The sequence below is a fragment of the Puma concolor genome, chromosome C1 (assembly GCF_028749965.1).
Source record: "Puma concolor isolate L17-30 chromosome C1, mPumCon1.1.hap2, whole genome shotgun sequence".
Classification (NCBI taxonomy): Eukaryota; Metazoa; Chordata; class Mammalia; order Carnivora; family Felidae; genus Puma; species Puma concolor.
Window position 1 is genome coordinate 62,414,991 of NC_141674.1, and position 21,048 is coordinate 62,436,038.

At 37.8% G+C, this 21,048-nt stretch overlaps 2 protein-coding genes across 4 annotated transcripts in view; one reads left to right on the forward strand and one right to left on the reverse strand.

The window, feature by feature from the left end:
• TNNI3K (TNNI3 interacting kinase) overlaps nucleotides 1-21,048 on the forward strand; it is a 293,732-nt gene that overhangs the window by 212,068 nt on the left and 60,616 nt on the right. The gene's annotated exons all lie outside the window — the stretch shown is intronic.
• On the reverse strand, nucleotides 1,969-16,123 carry LRRC53 (leucine rich repeat containing 53). The gene is made up of 4 exons (XM_025935309.2): nucleotides 16,036-16,123; nucleotides 12,880-13,695; nucleotides 7,250-7,765; nucleotides 1,969-4,311 (listed from the first exon to the last, which is right to left on the reverse strand). The coding sequence occupies exons 1-4, from the start codon at nucleotides 16,121-16,123 to the stop codon at nucleotides 2,012-2,014; spliced, it is 3,720 nt and encodes a 1,239-aa protein (XP_025791094.1). The 3' UTR covers nucleotides 1,969-2,011.

The following is a 21,048-nucleotide window of genomic DNA, read 5'->3' on the forward strand; positions in this document are numbered from 1 at the left end:
CAGAGAATTAGAGGGCTGAAACGGGAGCAAAAGACAGGGATGTCAGAGCTTCCAGCTGGGCTGCTAGCTGCATTAATCCAGTTGATTACAACACAAAGACTATAATGGTTACCATGGGGATTCAGGAACAAGGGTAAATTTGAGAACTACTTCAAAGGAAACAAAACATCCTAAGGAAGTGAAAGACTGGGTTTAGGAAATGAAGAAGAGGAAAGAGCCCTGGAGAACTGTCAACGGCTGCCTTCTGAGAATCAGCTAGTGACCAGAGTACTGGTTCTTTAGGCCCTTAGGTGTCAGGGATATTGTTGACAATGAGAGAAGAACAAAGCCAACAGCTCTGCAGCAAGGTGAAGTTGCTTTTAAAAAAAAGCATAGAAAAAGGAAAAAAAGAAAGATAGCTACCAAGAGATAAAACAAAAACAAAAACAAAAACAAAAACAACTAACCTGGTCTACAAAACTTAGGGAACTGTCAATTAGAAAAAAGTTATTGCGCAAGAAGTTGGCATAGCTGCTCTTCTCACCTTAAAGGCGCTTAACCAAATGAAGTAGGATCAGGGTAGGCAGACAGATGGCATAGGAGCTAAGCTCAAGCAGAGAGGCTGAACAAAAATAGAGGGGAGAGGAGTTGGAGTTAAAAGCAAGGAAATTTTAAACCCAGAGAGAAAACAGAAGAGAAGGAATAAGGTTAGGGACTTTCAAAATAAGAAAGTTACATCATTTGCTGGCAATTCTGAATAGGAGAAAAAATAGGAGATAGGTGGGTCATCTAAGAGTATTTACATTATTCTAGTAGTCCTTTAAGCTTAACCATTTGCCAAATATAGACATAAAGATAGTGATATATAAAGATATATTAAGAAATATATAAATATATAAAATATATAAAGATATAAAAATATAAAAATATATTATATATAGATAGGAGCAGAGAAAGTACAACCTTTTTCCCCCCACTAGGAAATATAAAATAGGGTAATATTGTATACCATGAAGGTATGCTTTGAATGTTTTACTGGGATATCAAAAATAAAATGGTTTCAGTATACCTCTATCTTTCCAATAACTCTGGCTTTGAATGAGAGAGGCTTATTCTGCTATTACTTTTAAATCTAATATTTATAAGAACATTTAATTTCTGTGCACAAGGAGTACTCACACCAAAAAATTGTGACATGCTAAACTCAAGAGATCAAACCTTGAAAGCTTATACACTAATGGGTTATTTAGTTTTCAAAATCTTAATAATAATTGGCAATAAGGCTTGTTAAAATTCCTTTTGTTCAGGATCCATTGTGTTGATCTTGAAGCCCCAGTTGTTCTTCTAAAATGATTGAAGCTGAGATCCCCACCTAGTGGATTTAGAGGATTTTACAGGTTTTACAGAACAAGCCTACTACCCCTGGAAATCCTTAATTTTTTTCTCTTATTGAAATAACAGGTTTTAAAAACTCTACTTAAGATCTAGGATAATTGTCAACAGAACAGTTGCAAATGGTTGAAATATACCAATATGCATATCAGCTAGACTACAGTTAACAAACAAAGCTCAATTTTTATTTTCATACCATAATTAGGAAAACAGATCAGGCACAAATATGAATATATAATCATCTGTGTAGAAAGCAATATTGTAATACCACTAATTGAGATGTGTACAGTAATTTCCATAAAATAAACATCAAGTGTAAACTGTTCAAGTACTTTTTTCTTATTTAATCTTTCATTTGCTTAAGGCTTTTTTTTTTATGTTTGTCTTCTTTTCCAGGACTAGACAAAACTTTTCTTTCCCATTTTTCTGTTCCTTAGAGAAGCAAACTCAATTAATTGTGTCAAACATATCTTGTGGCTCCATCTTTGATTTTTGCATTATATTCAGTAGTACTTTTATTTCATTGATAACAATGAGGTACTGAGGATTTTTTCCTCCAAAATAATGCATTGGGAATGTATGCAAAGGCTAGGGGGTGTTTGTGTGTCCTTTTGAAGAAAGGTAACGTAGAAAATGATCATTAGTTGAGTTCTGCCTCTAAAGGTGATGTATTAACATAATCAGCAGATGGTGGATACAGTGTAGGTTTTGAAGCAGAGTTTTCAGCTTCAGTTATTCTTCTAGGAATTAGAGGCACCTTAGTTTTTGTCTCAAAACTAGCGTCTTTTAACTCTGATAAGGAGGAAAGCACCTCATGTATCTCCACTCTTACTATACCTTCTTCATGTGTGTTGTTATCTTTATCTGGTTGAATAGTTTGAATGGCTCCCAAATCTTGCATATTAGTGTTAATTTCACTACAAGAAGGTCTATTTTCAATTTCAGGGGAACACGTGATACTCAAATCCTTAGCCGTAATGGTAGCCTCAACAGAACTTGAATCATACAACATGTTTTTTTCACTTTTTCCATTTCCCCAAGTTTGCTGCATTTCCTTTCTGCTGCCTTTTAAGGTCATCTGTGAAGTCCTAACTAATGTGCTAGAATTTGCCTCACTTTCATCGAGCATTTTATTCTCTTCTTTTTCTAATATTTTTATCTGTAGTGCTTCAGTGCCATCATCTCTAGGTAATGCATTTGTGCTGTCAATTTCTTTTTTGCCACTATTGGTTAGATTCCAAATGGCTTGAGTACTGAGAGAAGTACTGATATCTTTGGGAGTCTCTGTTCTATTTTGGTAGGGAATAGAATTTGTCTTCATCATTGTTAGGTCACCCTTGGCTTGTGTCTCAGAGGGAATGAGAGAGGAATCATAAGTTTCTGTTTGAAAAAGTTTTTTTCCTACATCATTTCCCTCATCCGTAATACAACTTTCCACAATTTGATGTGATAGTTTTGGTTTTGTCATTAATGTTTTTTCTTCATTTCTAAGTTGTTTATGACTTGAGTGTTGCTCTACATGTTTTAAAGTTTGATTTTGATCTAAAGTATGTTCCTTATAGGTGTCAGTCTTGTGGACACCTACAAGTTGTGTTTGATTCCCCAGAGACAAAGAAAGCTGATTTGGCTCAGTGGTCTTTGGTTTGTCCTGCTCCATGTGCTGGGTGGGCTCTGTTGCCTCTTGGTCAGTTGTCTCCCTGGTACTGCTGGGTGGTAAAACCTCATTTCCTGTACTTTCCCAGGTAGCTAGTAAGTACCCAGGAACATCCAATGCAAGGGGAGTTGCACCTTCCATTTGCTCAGTTGAGAACTGAGAGCTTGAATGCCTGTGTTCAGCTTTGATGGATGTGGGCTGAGGCAATGTTGACAGGCTGCTAGCAAGAATGAGGCCAGTAGGGTGACAGTTGACTTCTGTAGAGCTCTGGTTGACTAGAGGTAAGTCATTAGCACTGAGCAGAGGAGTCTTTTTAGTGTTTTTTTTGTAATGTGGGGTCTGCTTTGGAGCATGTTTGAGAGGCACACTCTTTGAAATGAGTCTAACATAGTTGTTACTCTCTGGCTGTTGGGAAAATTCTGCAGAGGACACAAGGTTTATACTGGCTTCTTTCTGAGAAGCTTTAGATAATTTATTCGGTGGTAACAATATGTGTTTCCATTTCCTTGGGAGTTCTGGCAAGGATTTTTCTGGATGGACTTTGACTTTTCTAAAAGGGTGTAAATTTAATTTTATCCTTGAAGTTTGTTTTTTAATTTTCCCTTTGAGGTCAGTTTGATTGGTTCTCTTCTTTTTCAGAATCTGTGGATCAGTAAGCCATTTTCCTCCCTTGTTTCCCTCCTGAAGATTGACACATTTTTTAAGATCCAAGTTGGTCAGGTGGCTACTTTGACTTTTCTGCTGTTTCCAATGGGTTGATGTTTTGGATACTAAATCAGGACTACAGAAGCTAACCCTCTTTGGGGAATATGTTTTCTTGATTTTTGTTGACAACCTTGATAACTCCATGTTGTCCTCACTCATAAGGAATTTTTCTATTGCACTGTTAATTTGGAATTGCTCTTTCTTAGCCTTTGAATGTTCTTTACGATTTGGCTTCTTTTCTTTCACATAATCTTGAAATTGATCACAGGGTACATATTTACAGATAAGAGAATTTTTCGGCTGAAAATACCTAGTCCTGCTCTGTTTTAACAGTCCACAAGGATCATCATATTTTGATCTATGTTTTTGTAAGACCTTTTGTACACAATGTTCCTCAGGCTCACAAGGCTTGGATGATGAGCCTGTAATAAAATGTCTCTGCCTGTGAGGTTGTAAGCCATTGTCTTTTTTTTCTATTGGAGGCTGCCATGATTCATTTGTTAAATGCTTTTCAAGATTTTCTCTTGCCAAGGCTGAACCGGATGTTGCATATCTTCTACTAAATGTGTCACTGTTGATATCTGCTGAACAATAAATGCAGAAATTTTGCACTGAGCAGAGTTTTATTACCCCAACCAAACAGATGCTTAGAAACCTTATGAAAGGTGCAAAAATGATTCCTCTGATTATGGCAATTCTTGAATATTTCCTGATTTTTAACCAAACTCACAAAAGACTTTGGGTAGTTTAGTGTGTTTCCAAGGCTACTCTTTATGGCCACATTTTAATCAGTTGCAATGCTGACCTAAAAGTTGCAGAATTAGAAATGAAAACATTCATAGTTGTATGTTTTTACATTAGTTGTTGGTTATGTCAGCTTTAAAAAATGAATAATAGCTAAACTCTTTTCACATGGCCAGCATAATTTTTTTCTGCATTAATTTCCCAGTTGGAACTAAATATTAGGAAGAACATGATACTGTATTGAATAATGTTCAGATTTCAAAGATAGAATAACCTTAGCAACAACAACAAAATAGTTATGATACTATTGGCTACAAAGCAGAGACCATATCTGCCTTATTTCCCATCACATAATATGGTATTAATTAAGGGGTGTCTGGGAGGCTCGGTTGGGTAAGCATCTGACTCTTCATTTTGGCTCAGCTCATGATCTCATGGTCCATGAGATTGAGCCTTGAGTCAGGCTCTGTGCTGACAGCAAGGAGCTTGGTTGGGATCCTGTCTCTCCCTCTCTCTCTGCCCCTCCCCCATGCACATGTGCACAGGTGTGCTCTTCCTCTCTCAAAAATAAACTTTTAAAAAATATATAGTATTAATTAAATATTTGTTAAATGAATGAGTATTTTGGAATATGGCCTTATCTTTATTGCGGAAATCTCTGTGAGTTTTAAATTGTACATGTTAGCATAATATTAATGATACATGTTAAATAATATTAATGACAAAAGTAATAGAAATATTTACCATTAATTAAGCATCTACTAAGAGCCAGGCATTGTGCTAAGTATTATACCTTCATTATCTCATTTAATATTCACAGAAGATGTGATCCACTGGACAAGTCCTATCATCCTATCACTTTTAAGGTGAAGAAATAAGCCTAAAGAGGTGAAACATTTCCCCTCATCACATGTCCACTAATGATATGGGCAGAACTTGACCCAAGTCTGTCTGACACCAAACCCTATTCTCTTAACCCAATGCATATTAGACTTAAAATTACATCTTATAAGCGTACTGTCTCTTGTCTTCTGAAATTGTTTTACCAAGAGGAAGAAAGAAGTATTTCTGTTCAGCAATAGAAAGGAAGGGGTGAACTAAGCTTCACATTAGCATCTAACTTGAAGATTTGCCTTCAATTTTCTGCGTGACCTTGGAGAAGCTATTTACTCAATGGGTATCAAGAGACAAGACTTAGATGAGAATTATATGTGGGTGTAAAATTATTCTAGGGAAAGAATTTTAGCCTTTATCAGATTCTAAGAGAGTTCTGTGACTCAAAGATAAATATTAGGAACTTTTGTACTACATAGTCTCTAAAGTCTCCCTTACTCCTGAAATACTATGGTTCTGTGTCCCCAAGTTTGAAGACATAATCAGAGTGACATTGCCTCTTACTGACTTCTTTTGTGGTCTTGGTTGTTTTTTCCTCAAATACCTGTCTTCTCTATCTCCATCTGCCTGGTAAGTAGCAGAATTTCAAGTCTTTCTTAAAAGTAAATATATTGATTTGACAAACAAATGTGTTCTCTGTGTGAAACAAGGGACTGGGTTTTAAATGGTTAAGAGACAGCATTCCCTTCAGTATAAGAGTTTCCCATAGAAAAGTTAAGGCATTGGACAAAGCTAACCATCTGTCTAAGGTGTGACTCTGTTGAAAGGGTAAGTACTTATTTCTTTATAAAATAAAGCCAATCTGATCTGGTTTCTATGGCAGATGTTTTGTTGTTGGGATTTTGTTTTTGGTTTTGTTTTTTTTTGCTTTTTTTCCCCCCTTGGCTATTCCTCTCTTGAATCAAATAATCAGTCCCCAGAAACTAGTAAGAACTGGAGTCTGGGGAATACAATGGAATAAATTCACATCCTGCCTTATGCCACATCTGAGACAGCATACGGGTTCATTCTTTTCCAATTGTCCCCAAATCCATCCTTAAGGCCATATCCTCATGGTGCGAATTTCTTGGTGCAGCACCTCTGCCATTCATATTTGAGAGAAAGCCCTGCTTGTTGTAAACCAATTCACATAAATGACAGGAACCTCTTTACAGAGAAACTGTCAAAGTTTCACTGCTGATCCTGAAAGCATTACCTTACTATTCAGGAAGGAAAAGGAAGACATTTAATTCATTGCCTCCACCTAAATATTGACATTGCCCATGTACGGTGGGTAGATGTCATGGCCAGATTCACTTGGCTCCCAACATGGGACGATGAATTAAGTCCTGACTTTCCCTGGACTGGGAAGTTATCATCCCTGACAGCTCAGCAAGCAAAGTGTGTGTCTTGACATCATTCCTGAAATGAATCACTAGCATTAGAAGGCTCATTCTTCTAACATGTCATGCTCTGAGAAGGTTGCTTACTGCAGAATTGGCATTAGAGCTCGAAGGATGTTGGAATAGAAGCCAATACTCAGCCTCTCATAAATCTTAACAGTATATTGCTATTTAAAAGGCTTCTTTTCTTAACAAAAAAAAACAAAAACAAAAATAAAAACCAAAACACTGTTAGGCATTGGATCAGAAAATTCACTTTCCAAAAGGCACAATATATACTTACTCTCAGTCCTGGGCGGGGGGTGGAGGGTCCTCATCTACACGTCACCCCCAATCCACACCCACACCACACCCAGAGGGGTCCAGTATGTTTATAAGAAGGATAGACTGGTGCTACACAATGATTTTTATGGCATTCTTCTATTGAGAAAATTAAAGGAGATTACCTCTTTCAGAGAAATTTAAACAGAGTGGGATTTTCTAAAACAAGACAACTCACCTATTGTTCTTGTTACATGCTGTGGCAGACTTTGAGGTTGGACTTCCCCCAACTCATGATTCCTTAGATTTTTAACTCTCTTTGGACAGTATCTTGTAAGTAAGCTGGCTTCATTAAAAGCTGCCACATTCCCAGGAGGCTGTGAGCATCCTGACTGCAGCAATCTGCCACCAAAGCAGAAGAAAGTGCTGTCTGCCCCATGGTCTTTCCCTTTCAGGTTTCTAAATGATCTGTCAAGGGCTGTGGACTCAGAGGCCAGTGCTGCTTGATGGCTGTTTTCCTGTAAAAGCGGCATTTCCTTTCTGGACCCCACAATGGACATGACCTTTATCTCGTTTTCCTGAGTTAAGTGGCAGTTACAGTATCCCTTAGTGTGGTAATTTCTTGCCTCATGAGCACACAGGGATTCATCGAAGGTTCTGCAACAAAGGTTTTCTGATGTGTGCTCATTTGCTTTGCCTTGTTGGAGTTTCCAGTTAAATACAACTAAACCTAGGCAAGTGAGACCAACAGCTCCTGTGACAAATAGAGAGACCATTAAAAGATAACATCATAGGAAGAAACGTATAAATCACCAAATGTGAAATCCACAAATATCAAGGTTAATGGTTTAAAGGGCATCAGAATAGGTGGGCAGTCTATCACCATGTAGAAAAATGTCAGTCCAGACAGAGGCTGTTTATTCAACATTGTTCTGTTTGTTAATTTGGATCTTTCTTTGTCTCTATTAAAAATTTTAAGAAAAAAGTGTCATCTGGAATATCTTTGGTAGAAAAAAAAGGGTTTTTTTCATGGACTGAGATTCATCCAAGATAAAATAATTCTTGCATTAAAGTTCTTTTTCTGCCTATAGGAAACCAAATTTTCTATTTCTTAATCCCATAGTGAATAAAAATAGACTATATTTAGTACGTACCTGGAAATTCCCATAGAACATTCCCTGCAGTCTAGCCATAACCTCCCTCCCTTGCCTACTTTTTCATTTTTCGTTATTAAAACACTGTGTTTCAAACTCTTCATTAGTCTTAAGGTACTTCTGAGCCTTTGTGCACACCCTTAGTGATGCCTGCAATACTTTCTCCTATCTCTGCTTATTTGAAATTTATTTATCTTTTAAAAACTGAATCAATACCTCAAAATTTCTTGATATGTTTGCTGTTTTTTCCATCTTGTAAAGATCATTCCCTTCTATGAACTCCCACAATAAAATGACTGACATCTAATCTCAGACTGTCTGGTACTATTCTTTCATGTTCTTTGTATGTGTAGCTTATTCTCTGAATAAGTTTATTCTCTAAATAATATAGTTTATTCTCTGAATAAAATTATAAAGGGCAGTGTTTCTCAAACTCACGTGCAGAGTCTAACCTGTTTAGACATCCCTGTTTCCCATCTTGACAAACGGCATGCTCAACCACCTAGATGTTCAAACCAAAGTCTCTGAGTTATACCCAACTCCCTCTCTGTCACAGTGATTTCCTTTTTTTCTCAGCACTTATAACAGTATAAAATTATTGGGTTCACTTGCTTGCTTGTTCACTGTCTGTCTCTCCCCTGCCCCCCCCCCCCCCGCCCCGCGCCGCTAGAATTAAGCACTATGAGGAAATGGACCTTTTCAGTCTTGTTCACTCTGTATCTCCAGTACCCTTAACTCTAGCACAGGCACTCCAGAAATGTTTATTGAATATTCTTAAATAAACAGAAGGGATTCTGTTTATGAGTTCTAATAATGAAATGCACTGAGTGGTCTAATGTTACAAATGGTGATTGGGAAGACATGGCATCACTATCAACTGAGCTAGGAGCTCTGTCTTCTAAGTCTAGCTCTGACCATAAATTGCCGTGTGACCTCAGGCAAGTCATTTCCCCTAGAGAACACAGTTTCCTGACACTGGAAATGAGAACAGTGAAAGAGATGATGTCAGCATTTTAGACTTTTCAATTGACTGCACCATGCCTGGTTCCCTCCACTGCAGGCAACTTTAATGAAAATATGATGTTATTTTTTGAACTTGAAAGAAAAGGGAAAGTGTCAGGCATGGTCGCTTCCTTGTTCTGTTAAGGATGAAGATTCCAAAGAGAACAGCAGCCGCTGATACAAAACTTCAACCTTTGGATAGTTTACGAGATCTTGAAGTCTTATAAGCCTCATTTTAATTTAGTTGACAACAGTATATTCTTAGTGCTGTCACAGTTTGAAATAATTTAATATCTATTGAAGACTCAACATTTTTTAAAAGTAGTAGCAAAATGTATACCAGAATGTTTTTATTGCCAGATCCTAGAGCTAGGGTTATTCCAAACAACAGTTTCAGCTTTAAAATATTAAAAATATATGAAAATACGAAAATTTTGGAAACACTCTATATCTCTTACATGGGGTAAGAAAAGTCAGGATTCAAAGCTTTTTCTGACACTTCCCTTGGGCAAGTTTTCTTTTAAAAAAAAGAAAGAAAGAAAAAGAAAGAAAGAAAGAAAGAAAGAAAGAAAGAAAGAAAGAAAAAGAAAGAGGGTATTTATTTATTTATTTTGAGAAAGAGAGAAAGAGCAAAAGGGGCAGAGAGAGAGGGATACAGACAGAATCCCAAGCAGGCTCCATGCTGTCAGCACAGAGCCCGATGCAGGGCTGGAACTCATGAGCCATGAGATCATGACCTGAGGGGAAACTAAGAGTCAGATGCTAAACCAATTGAGCCATCCAGGCACCCTCCCTTGGGCAAGTTTTCTAACCTCTCTGAGCCTTATTTTTCCACCTCTGTCAAACAGGGATGATTATTACCACTCAGAAATTAAGTGAGGTAATATATGTGACATATTTAATGCAGTGCTTTGATTAAAGTAAGGTTCAGTGAATTATCATCATGATTCATGGTTATGATTGTTGCTTCTATTGTTTAGGTTTGATATTGCCCTATTAGGTCCTAGAACACTTAATGGTTGGGGGAGGGGAGAAGGATTAAAAAGTCCAAAAAGTAAAATCATTAAGAGAATACTTTGTATGGCTGGTGCAGTTACTAAACCAAATAATAAAGGAAATAAAGACATAAAATTTTTTAAACACATGATCAGCCATTGAAATGAGAGTAGGCATAATCTGATTATAGGGTAAATTTCTCCTCTAATTGTGTCTAAATGGCAAGGAACCACTCACTCTCCTGCTGTTGATGCTAGAAGTATGTCTGTATCAACTTACCACTCAGGTATGGTCACTTTCTATTAGTGCAGGGAGCAGAAAGCAGCAAATGAAGCTTGTATGCAGGCTGAACGTGCTATTAAGGAGATGGTTGAATTTTCATTGCCATGGGCATTGTTGCTATTTTTAAGAGGTTGTTCTAACAATCTTTCTGAGTTGGAAAAACAACAATAACAACAAAAAACAAATTTAATAAGTTCTCATTGGAAATGTTAGAGCTTCATGAAATCTTTCTCTTTTCACCCACCAATTCAGAGTAGGAAGTGTTAAGATGTTAGCATTTGATGCCAAATAATCACTTAATAGTTTTAAATTCACTGAATATGATTATATTCCCTGGAATTGTAATGATTTACTGTAGCCAAAGAAGGAAAGGGAAATCAGAGGTCAAATTATAGTTCTAAGTCTTTTACCCCATAATCTACAGATATAGATTATTGACTACACTTTTACTTCAAAAGGAGTAGAGTCTTAATAGAATAAATTGTACAAAATCAGAGTTTTTTAAAAGACAAACACCTTCTCAAAACAGCATCTGTAACAATTACTCAGTGAAAGATGCATTAAGATACTTTCACACTTTAAAACTTAACATGTGTGTATTCATAACTATAAGAATTTACCCATGCTTCCTATTATAAGCTTCCTATTATTTTGACTAACCTTTGAACCTTCCAGAATTTATATCCATCTCTACACTAACATAAGTTGTTAGTAAAATCTTTTCCGAAAATAGATATAAAAATACCTAGAAGATACTGAAAATCTCTATTGTAATATTTCCAAAATGATGCCCTACAAAACACTAATGTAATGAAATCCTCTGTGAAAAAAGAGTTAATGGTTAAATGAATTTGAGAAGTGCCCCACATTGTATGAACTTTGGGGTTCATAATGCTTATTAGAAAATGAAAGGCAATGAGGAAAACACTGCAGTAAAGAAGCCGGTTTCACTTTGTTTAGTCCAGCATTACCCAAATCTATTTGAGCCCCACAACATTTTGCATCTGTGTATGTTCTTATCAAAATATGTATTAATTATTCCCTAGAACTAGTCTTTGAACTCTAGCATTCTCGGACATTTAGGGTAAAACTCCCTGCCCTGTTACTTTTGTCTTTTATGGTAAATTATTTCTTAACACTTATAATTACTGACATGGTTACACAGTTTTTAAAACAATTTATCTTTCTGAGAGGATTAAATTCACTTCCAAGTGAGTTTGATTATTGCTGATGGTAGTTCATTGTTTAGACCTGACTCTGGTTTCCATCTATTCTGATTAAAAGTGTAACTCTCAGGAGGAGTTGAAAATATGATGTTCAGATTTCACTGGAAACCTACTATAGAATAATTATATATAGCACATATTCAAAACCTTCATTTCAGTCCTGGATGTAATTTGCCCAGCCTCTGGTCTTCTAGCTTTGAGGAACCACCTCCCACCCCACCCCACCCTACCCACCACTCCTCGCCATGGTTACCTACAAGTGCTAAGGATTTCACCACGAACTACAAGCATAGGGGGAAAATACACATTCCAGGTAGATGACTCAAGAAATCTCATGTGTATTTGATCTTTGACTAATGACACTAAGTACCACTTTATATCATTCATCCAGTGAAAGGTAACAATAGCTGATGCATAGTTAAAGAAATGCTTAAACTACCACAGCAAAATAATAGAGTTGAAAATTATCTTCTGCTTAGTCAATCTGGGGAGGTATGCGCCAAGTTTAGGAATGAGTTAGACAAACAGAAATCTTGTAAGAATTCAGAACCCCCAAATAGGAGGAAATCAAGGCAGAGAGAGGCTAAATAACATGCCCAAGGTCACATAGCAAGTAAGAGGGGAGCCAGGATTCAATCTTGGGCAATCTAATTGCAGAGCTCGTGTACTTAATCATTGTGCTGTACAACCATTATAGAGCAGGATTGCATGTGATTGTCCTAATAGCACGTTCTCGTGCACATGGTTAAGCCCACCAATTCTTACTATCCCATGGGGAGGCATACACATGTATGTGAGTGCCTTGAGGAAAGAGACCATGTCTCATCACTTTTTAATCCCCATTCCTAGCATTTTAATGAATGTACCAGTAGTTCATGGCAGATGGATGATGGATGAAATATAGATACTATTCCCACACTAGACAAGATAACTGAAGTCTAAATAGCAAGGTAATAGACTCAGTATTACAGGGGTAGTTATACCAAGACCTAGCCCTTGAAATCTGGTCCAAGCCCCTTTCTTCTGTTAGCTTCTCTGCAACAGGAAATTCTAACAACCTGTGCCAAGTTAATCACTATCCTCCCACATTCAGTGACAACCTCTCCCTTCCAAAGCCCTGGAAAATTTCCCCAATTGCCCAGGATTGGCATCATTCAGTGTATTTTAAGAATATGGAGAAGAGTTGGACACATTTCTCCGTGGCATACCTGCAAAGCCAAGGACAGTCAGCAGGGCCACATCCTGCCCTGGGAGGAGGGAACTTCTGTCCTTTAGAACCAGAGTCAAGTTGGAAACCTTGGAATCACAGTTGGTCTCAGACAGCTTTAGCACACTCTTTGCAACGGCCACTGCTGTGTCAGACGGCTGACAATTTAGGTCCTTGGCATTCCTGAGCATGTGAGCAGAAGACTTAACGTAGTTTCTTAAAAACCGGGCAAGAGGGTAGAGATCACAAGAGCAGCTCCACTGGTTCTTATCTAAACTCAGAAGGATCAACTGCTTCAGTGGAGTGAAAACATCTGGCATGTGGGCCAACCTATTTCGAGAAAGGTCCACTTCCTGTAGTTGAGGCAAGGGCTGGAAGGCATCTTTCCCAATGTAGGAAATAAAATTGTTAGATAAATCCAGATGCCTGAGACTGTGGAGCTTTGTGCCTCCAAAAGAACTGTCTGTCAGATTAGTGATCTGATTCCCATCCAGTTGGAGCCGGGTCAGGCCCTTGGTGTTTCGGAACCAGGACCCTTGCAGGGTGCGGAGAGCGTTATTGCTAAGCACCAGAACCTGCAGACTGAGAAGCCTGCTGAAGGTGTGATCAGTAAGCGAAGAGCTGGATATGCGGTTGTGCTCCAGCAACAATGTCCGCAACTTTGAGAGACCATGCAGGGCATCTTCCCGAACATCCTCGATGCCATTTCTGCTCAAGGAGAGCAAGGCAAGATTAAACAAGAGAGACAAGTTTGTGCTGTCTATAGTGGAGAGGTATCCATCAGTGATGATTAAAACCCTCGTGGTCACAGGGGCTGCTGTGGGGAAGAAAAGCACACACCAGAAACAAGGCACACACAAGTGAGAGGAGAGTACAGTGGAGAGCTGAGACAATCGATGCCCTCTGAGCAATCTTATCACCTGGGTAAGAACAATAAACAAAATGAAAATAATTCTCTGATTTCTCAGTTTAAAGGGAAGCTGGCTCTTTATCAGAATGATGGATTTTTATATTCTTTGTTTCTATGACATGTTTATTTGAGAAACATAAACCCATCTGTTCCTTTCCATGTCGAAGTTAATTCACTGTTTAGAATTATCACCACTGATTTTTTTTGAAGGTGGCTTTATAGGCTTCTCCTCTGTGAGGCTGTGCAGTGACCTGCTCCAGCCCTGTTGGCCCCAAGCAGATTCCCCCAAGAGCCATGCCTGGGTCTGAGCTTCCTAACCCATTTCCCACCATCAGTGTATATTGATGCTGTGAAAGCAGTCACCTTTTCTTTCAAACTTAAAGGTATAGGTTGGATGGGAGGAGTGAAAAGGAGGGTTGGTTTCTGCTTTTTAGCTCCAGGTTAAAAGTTGGCAACTTGGTAAGGATCCATATTCTCTCCGGATGACCTGAGGATCTGTCAGTGGGGTTCTCATTATAGTCTGGGCCATCTTGGCCTCCTCCCTAATATCTGTTCCCTCCAATGAAGTATATCATGTGATGGCAGGTGGTACTCAGGGCTTCCGACTGTTAAATCCCTTCACCATAATCACCTCAGAGCCATCACTGCTCTGTCATTAGAAATCAAAGCATTTTAACTCAATAAAGATGTATTATAATCAGGAGTTATTGTAACACATCTTTATCATGCTAAAATTGTTTTGACTGCAAATGACAGTGTCATAAAGATGGAAGAGACCATTGTCCCTGGGAGGTCTACAGGTGATATTTGAACAATCAACCATGGGGGAAGCAAATCACAATTCCCTTATGGAATTCAGACTTGCATTGCTGAAACAAAGAGTTAAAAAAATGTAAAAAAAACAAAGAATTTTCACAGTGCCTTCTCTTGGAAGAATTGTTCCCATCTCTACAGCACCTGCAAGCTTAAGTCATGGTGTTTTTTTTTTTTTTTCCTTTATAGTATTATCACTGATTATTTGAATTCTATTAATTCTGGCCAGTTTAGCATTTTGTTTCTCTCAATATTGTTTTTGATATGGGTTGAGGGAGTTTCATTTTTATGGATCCCCAGTTCTCTAGGGATTTATCGAGTCTGAGGGAGCAGGCTATTGATTCTGTCAATTACTTCTTGTCTAGGACTAGACAGACGCTCCACCCACAGGTCATCCATTTACTGCTCTGTGTTTATGAAATTTAACTTCACAAATGTGATGTACTGTAAATGAGAAGGAAGATAGAGAGGTGCGACAAGGTAGATGAGGAATATTTGTTTCTTACCGACATCAGCTATCTCCGATGGGGGGGCTGGGGCAGGGGGAAGGAGTGAAGTCAGGAAATCTATTTGAGAGGGTAGGATTTTAGTGTTTAAGTGTTTTTGATACTAATTGGAAGCCGTGTACAACAAACTACCCTTGAAACTGTCTCTCTCCTGTCAGGGATGACGATAACTTCTATCTCTTAATTCTCATAGAGTCATAGGATTTTCAAAATGAAAAAAAAAATCAGCTTCATTTGCTCCATCTTAACTCGGACTTGTTTCTGAAATTTTTCCATTGGAAGAACTTATAGCTTGTTTATCTCGTCTTGGATATCAGAATGTAAATCACATTCTCCTCAAATTTGTTAATAAGGTGTCTTATTAAATTGTTGACTTAAGCAAGCAATATGTAATGAATACAGGCAGTGTATCTTGTTAGCATTTCTACAGCTCATTTACCACCAATAAAAAAAGACTAGACTTTCAAAATTAGATGCACTTTGATAATAATCTGTTTTGCTGGTACATCACTTAATCTTACTAATGTTGAGCAATTGTAGTTCAGGTTTCTAATTCATTGATATTTTTTTCAGCCAGTGGTAGGGTTCACATATGCATAAAGTGTGGACAAAAATATAATTAAAGTGGCTTGCTTTTTTTTTCTTTTCTTAGAAAAAAGTATGTAGCTGCATGAAATGGTAGTATTCTTTTGTAATAGCAGAATATTTCAGTTGCCTCTGCAGGTCTTAACATAGCTTTGGTTGAGACCACCAGGAATAGGAAAAATAAAATAATAGTATCAGTCTTCAGTCACTGTGAAAAGCTTGCTCTTTAAACATTTACCTCTTTCAGGCTGGGCCCAGAGAGCACTCGGTGTAATGAAAGCCATGGCAACGGATTTGCCAGATACACTTAACACTTTCTTTTAAGAGTTATTGGCTTTATTACCTACTATATAGGTGAGCTGGTGACAGAGGGTCACATCTTTGGCGCACACCACACATGACGCAGGGCAGGCCTCCACCACCTGCAGCATCATGGCGAAGAGTATGAGCCATCCACCTGAAAGGAGAGAGCAGGCACATCATGATGTTGGTATTTATTATCCGTGCTTTCAGTATAGTCAGCTCAGGAGCCATTTGGGTGATTTTTGCTATTTAATGAGCACCTTGGGTTCTCACAAGATGCCAGATAAATAGCTAGAATTCTTAATTTGTGTATAATTTAAACCAAACTTTTAAAGCATTTGGCCATAAATTTAGAGACCTCATATCCACGGCACACACATTAGTACAGATTACTTAAGAATTAAATTACTTCGTAATTTTTTTTTTTTTTTTTTTTTTTGCTCATACATTATCTTATTTAATTCTTTTAACTCTGCAACTCAATTTGAGGCTGAAAACCTGAAGTTCGGAATGGTTAATCAACTATCTAAAGTCGCATAGCCCTTCAGTATTTAACCTCACCATCTTTTAACTCTCTGTTAAGTGTTCTTTCTAGTGTGCAGAAGTTAATCTCAGGCACTGAATCTTACATAAGTACAAGCAAATTATTCTGTACAGATTTAGATGCCATACTTAGAAAGGGAGTCTGGAGGAGCATTAAGATCACAAGCTCTACCTAGCTTTGAATTAGTTCTGCTCTTTACTGATGATAGTATCTTAGGTAAATTACTTCTTTTTTCTTTTATGCCTTTTCATGTTTGAAATAGAAATAATAACAAATGTTTACATTATAGAGCATATTGTAAAAATTCAATAGAATGCCCTATTTAATAAATGTCAAATTCTACCATTATTTTTATGCTCTTTCAGCCCTCCAATGAAATGTTAACATAATTTGGATATAATATTCCCCAAAGCCTATTTATTTATAATGTATTCTCTGACCGATTTGGGGAGGGGGAGAATATGAAACACATTTTATAATAAAAAACTTTCTATATGATAACATAGTTTGTGAATTAAATAAAATGTAAATAAAACATAAAATCATTAATTCTGTCATTCGTTCAACAATATATATTGAATGCCTTCTGTAGTCTGGACACTGCTAACATCAGTGGGAATAATGTAGTGACAACAGTAAATCCCTGCCCTCATGGGGCAGACATTCCATAAGAGATATAAACGACAAATAAAGAAATATGAAAATGGGTATCAAGTCGTCTGGTAATAAGAGCTATGAAATAAATCAAGCGAAAAAGGGAGCAGATAGCACTGGCTTGGGGGTTCTAAATATGGTGAACAAGGGAAAACTCTGATAAAGTAGTGTTTGAACAAAGACCTGGAGGAGGTGAAGGCACTGGTCAGTTCTGGTAGAGAGAATAGAGAGAATACTGAAAGCAAAAACCCATGGGAGCCCGGTGTGCTTGGCCTGAGGAGGTCAGCGTGACCAAGAACACAGTAGGAAGGGAAGGTCAGGCAGTCTAAGGGCAGGCTATGTGTGCCTTACAGATGAATGTAAGGGTTTAGGTTTTTATCCAGATCAGATGAGTGTAATTGGAGTCTTTTATGAGCGATATTACTTGATCTGTAGTACATTTTTAAATGATTATTTTGGCTACTGTGTTGGTTACTCTAACTTTGTAATATAGTTTGAAATCAGGCAGCATGAGGCCTCCAGCTTTTTCAAGATTGTGTTGGCTATTTGGAGTGTTTTGTGGTTTCATACACATTTTAGGATCATTTGTTCCATTTTCATGGAAATACGCCTTTGGAATTTTGGTAAGGATTGCACTGAATCCATAGATTGCTTTAGGTAGTATGGACATGTTAACAATATGAATTTGTCCAATCCATGAGCACAGAATATCTTTCCATTTATTTGTGTATTTTTCAATCTCTTTCATCAACATCTTATAGTTTTCAGTGTACAGATCTTTCACCTCCTTAGTCAAATTTATTCCTAAGGGTCTTATTCTTTTCAACATAAGTAAAAATGGTTTTGTTTTCTTAATTTCGCTTTCTGACAGTCCATCACTAGTGTATAGAAATGTAACAGACTTTTGTACATTTGGTTTTGTATCTTGCAACGTCACTGGATTTTCTTATCAGTTCTAACAGTTTTTTGGTGGAGTCTCAAGGGTTTTCTGTCACGCCATCTACATGTAATATCATGCCATCTATAAATAGTGACAGTTTTACTTCTTCCTTTCCAATTTGGATGCCTTTTATTTCTTATCTTGCCTAATTACTCTAGCTAGGACTCCCAATAAATACTAGGTTGAATAAAAGTGGCAAGAGTGGCATTCTTGTCTTATCCCTGATCTGAGAGGAAAAGCATTGAGTTTTTCACCATTGAGTATTATGTTAGCTGTAGGTTGGCTATCATGTTGAGAATACTTTTGATAGGCAAAGAACAGAAGCAGCAAAAGTAGTTACAAGGCAACTATACAACTACAAGAAAGAGATGATGATGGTTTACGTGAAAAATAGAGGTAGATTATGGATAATTTTTTATTATGATGCAATTTAATGTAACAAATTTGAGCTCAGACAAGCTATCCTGTGCAATGGAACATGTGAGGTAATCAGGAATAAATAAGGCATTGCTTATTCTCAAAGCACTTTCTAGTTAGTGACATAAATACCTAGTTATAACACAAGGAAGAATGAAGTAAATCTAAACAAAGTTGCAAAATTAATGTTTGGAATCACTTCAACACTTAACGAAGGATGTATCTTGTGAGTTGGGCCTTGAAGAGGGCAGAGGATTTCTACAGGCAGAGAATAAGAGTTAGATAATTCTAGTCTGAGAAAATAGTAACAATGTCCTACATTAGGCAAAAGACCTAATGTCAGTTCATTTTTTTAAGCCTACCTGAGCTGCTTAGTCAACCCCATGCATATGTGGTCCAGAAGTCAGCCAGAGATTTAAACAGAGTTTATATGCAGATCCTGGGGCTCCCTTTCTCAGACTCTTTTCTTCCAGAATCTCCTCTCATTTTCTAGCAGGATTCTAGGATGGCCACCAAGATCCCTGCCCTCTGGTATACGTGCCAAGGATAATCCCCTCCCCTTAAATATGGGCAGAACTCATGAATATGATGAAATATTACTCCTATAATTATGTTTCTTCATATGGCAAAAGGAAAAGCATCCTAGGTAGGCCTGATCTAATCAGATGAACCCTTTAAGAGCAGAGAATGTTTCTCCAGTTGTCACAGAGGAAGAAGAGAAACATGTCCTTGCTGGCCAGGAAGAAAACAAATGGCCATGTTGTGAACGACTTAATAGGGACTATGTGGCAAGAAACTGCATTCTTCAGAATCTGAGTCATCCCTGAATTACTATTGGCAAGAAAACAGCGACCTGAGTCATACAACCACAAGGAAATGAATTCTTAAAAAAAAAAAAAAAAAAAAAAAAAAAATTAACATGTATTTATCTTTGAGGGACAGAGAGAGAAAAGCATGAGCAGGGGAGGGGCATAGAGAGAGGGAGACACAGAATCCAAAGCAGGCTCCAGGCTCTGAGCTGTCAGCGCAGAGTCTGACATGGGGCTCGTACTTGTGAACCATGAGATCATGACCTGAACTGAAGTCAGACGCCCAACCAACTGAGCCACCCAGGAGCCCCTGAAATTATTTCTTCAATAACCAGTGATCTTAGAAGAGGTCTTGAGCCTCAGATGAGAATCACAGTGCTAGCTGACACCTTGATTTTAGTCTGGTGAGACCCTGAGCAAAGGACCCAGTTATTTTGCACTCAACTCCTAACCCATGGAAACTGTAAGGTAATAAATAGGTATCGTTTTAAACCAACTAAATTTGTGATAACTTGTTATAAAACCATAGCTAAAAAAACTTTGATTGCCCTGAATTTTATCTTCTGGTTTTTGTTTTTTTTTTTTTTTTTTCAACGTTTATTTATTTTTGGGACAGAGAGAGACAGAGCATGAACGGGGGAGGGGCAGAGAGAGAGGGAGACACAGAATTGGAAACAGGCTCCAGGCTCTGAGCCATCAGCCCAGAGCCCGACGCGGGGCTCGAACTCACGGACCGCGAGATAGTGACCTGGCTGAAGTCGGACGCTTAACCGACTGCGCCACCCAGGCGCCCCTCTTCTGGTTTTTTAAGCAACCAAGCCTGCAGGCTTTCATAAGAATTTTAATTGTTCCCTAAGACTTAAATGAGGTCTGCCCTTAGGGTAGGTGTTGTAAAAAAATTTTTAAAGCGGAAAACTTACTACATTCCTTTCCTTTTTTCTAATTGACTCCCCTCCAGAATCTACCAGCTTTTGTTCCCTCTCTTCTGCCTTCAGGTAGCTGTCTTTTATATTTAGTCCAGAGTTTACAGCTGTCTGGGGGAGGGTCCATCTGCTATAAATGCTATGTGACCATTCAGTTTCTGGATACCCTTTGAAAGCAGAATGAATGTGATTTCCTGGTAGATTAGGAGCAAGAGTATGACAAAGAAAGAAATTAGAGATTAGTCTATGGTTTTTGGCCTCTGTAAGTGAAAGGATGGTGTTGCCATTTACTGAAGCAGGGAAGACTATAAATATAAGAAATTGCATATGTGAATTTAGCCTAGGGAGTGTACTGGGCTAGATATAGATATTTGGGAGTTGTTTTTTAAAACCATGAGACAGAATTAAACCCTCAACAAATTAACTCTAAAGATAGATGAGACGAGACCCAAAGCCTGAGTCCTGGTGCAATCCAGAATTTAAAGATAAAGAAGAAAAGCAAAATTAACAGAGGAGACTGAGAAAGAGCAAGTGAGGGAAGAGAAAAATAGTGAGAAGTAGTGACCTTAAATCCTATTAAAGAATGTTTCAGGCATAAATGAATGATTATCTGTATTTAATGCAGTGCCAAATAGGCTGAGCTTTGAAACTTAACCTTTGAATTTAGCAATGTGGAGACAGGTCTTTGTATCCTAAACAAGAGCAGGGTTAGCAAAGTGTTACAGGAGAAAACGTGATTTGGGTGGAGATCACATGGAAGGAATAA

Bases quoted from the DNA above. Each gene is read 5' to 3' on its own strand.
- LRRC53 (XM_025935309.2), bottom strand. From the start codon at position 16,123: ATGCTGCAGGTGGTGGAGGCCTGCCCTGCGTCATGTGTGGTGTGCGCC. The intron at 13,696-16,035 runs GTAATAAAGCCA...TCTTCCCCACAG, and splicing joins CCAGCTCACCTATATAGTAG to CAGCCCCTGTGACCACGAGG. The intron at 7,766-12,879 runs GTATGCCACGGA...TATTTGTCACAG, and splicing joins GACTGTCCTTGGCTTTGCAG to GAGCTGTTGGTCTCACTTGC.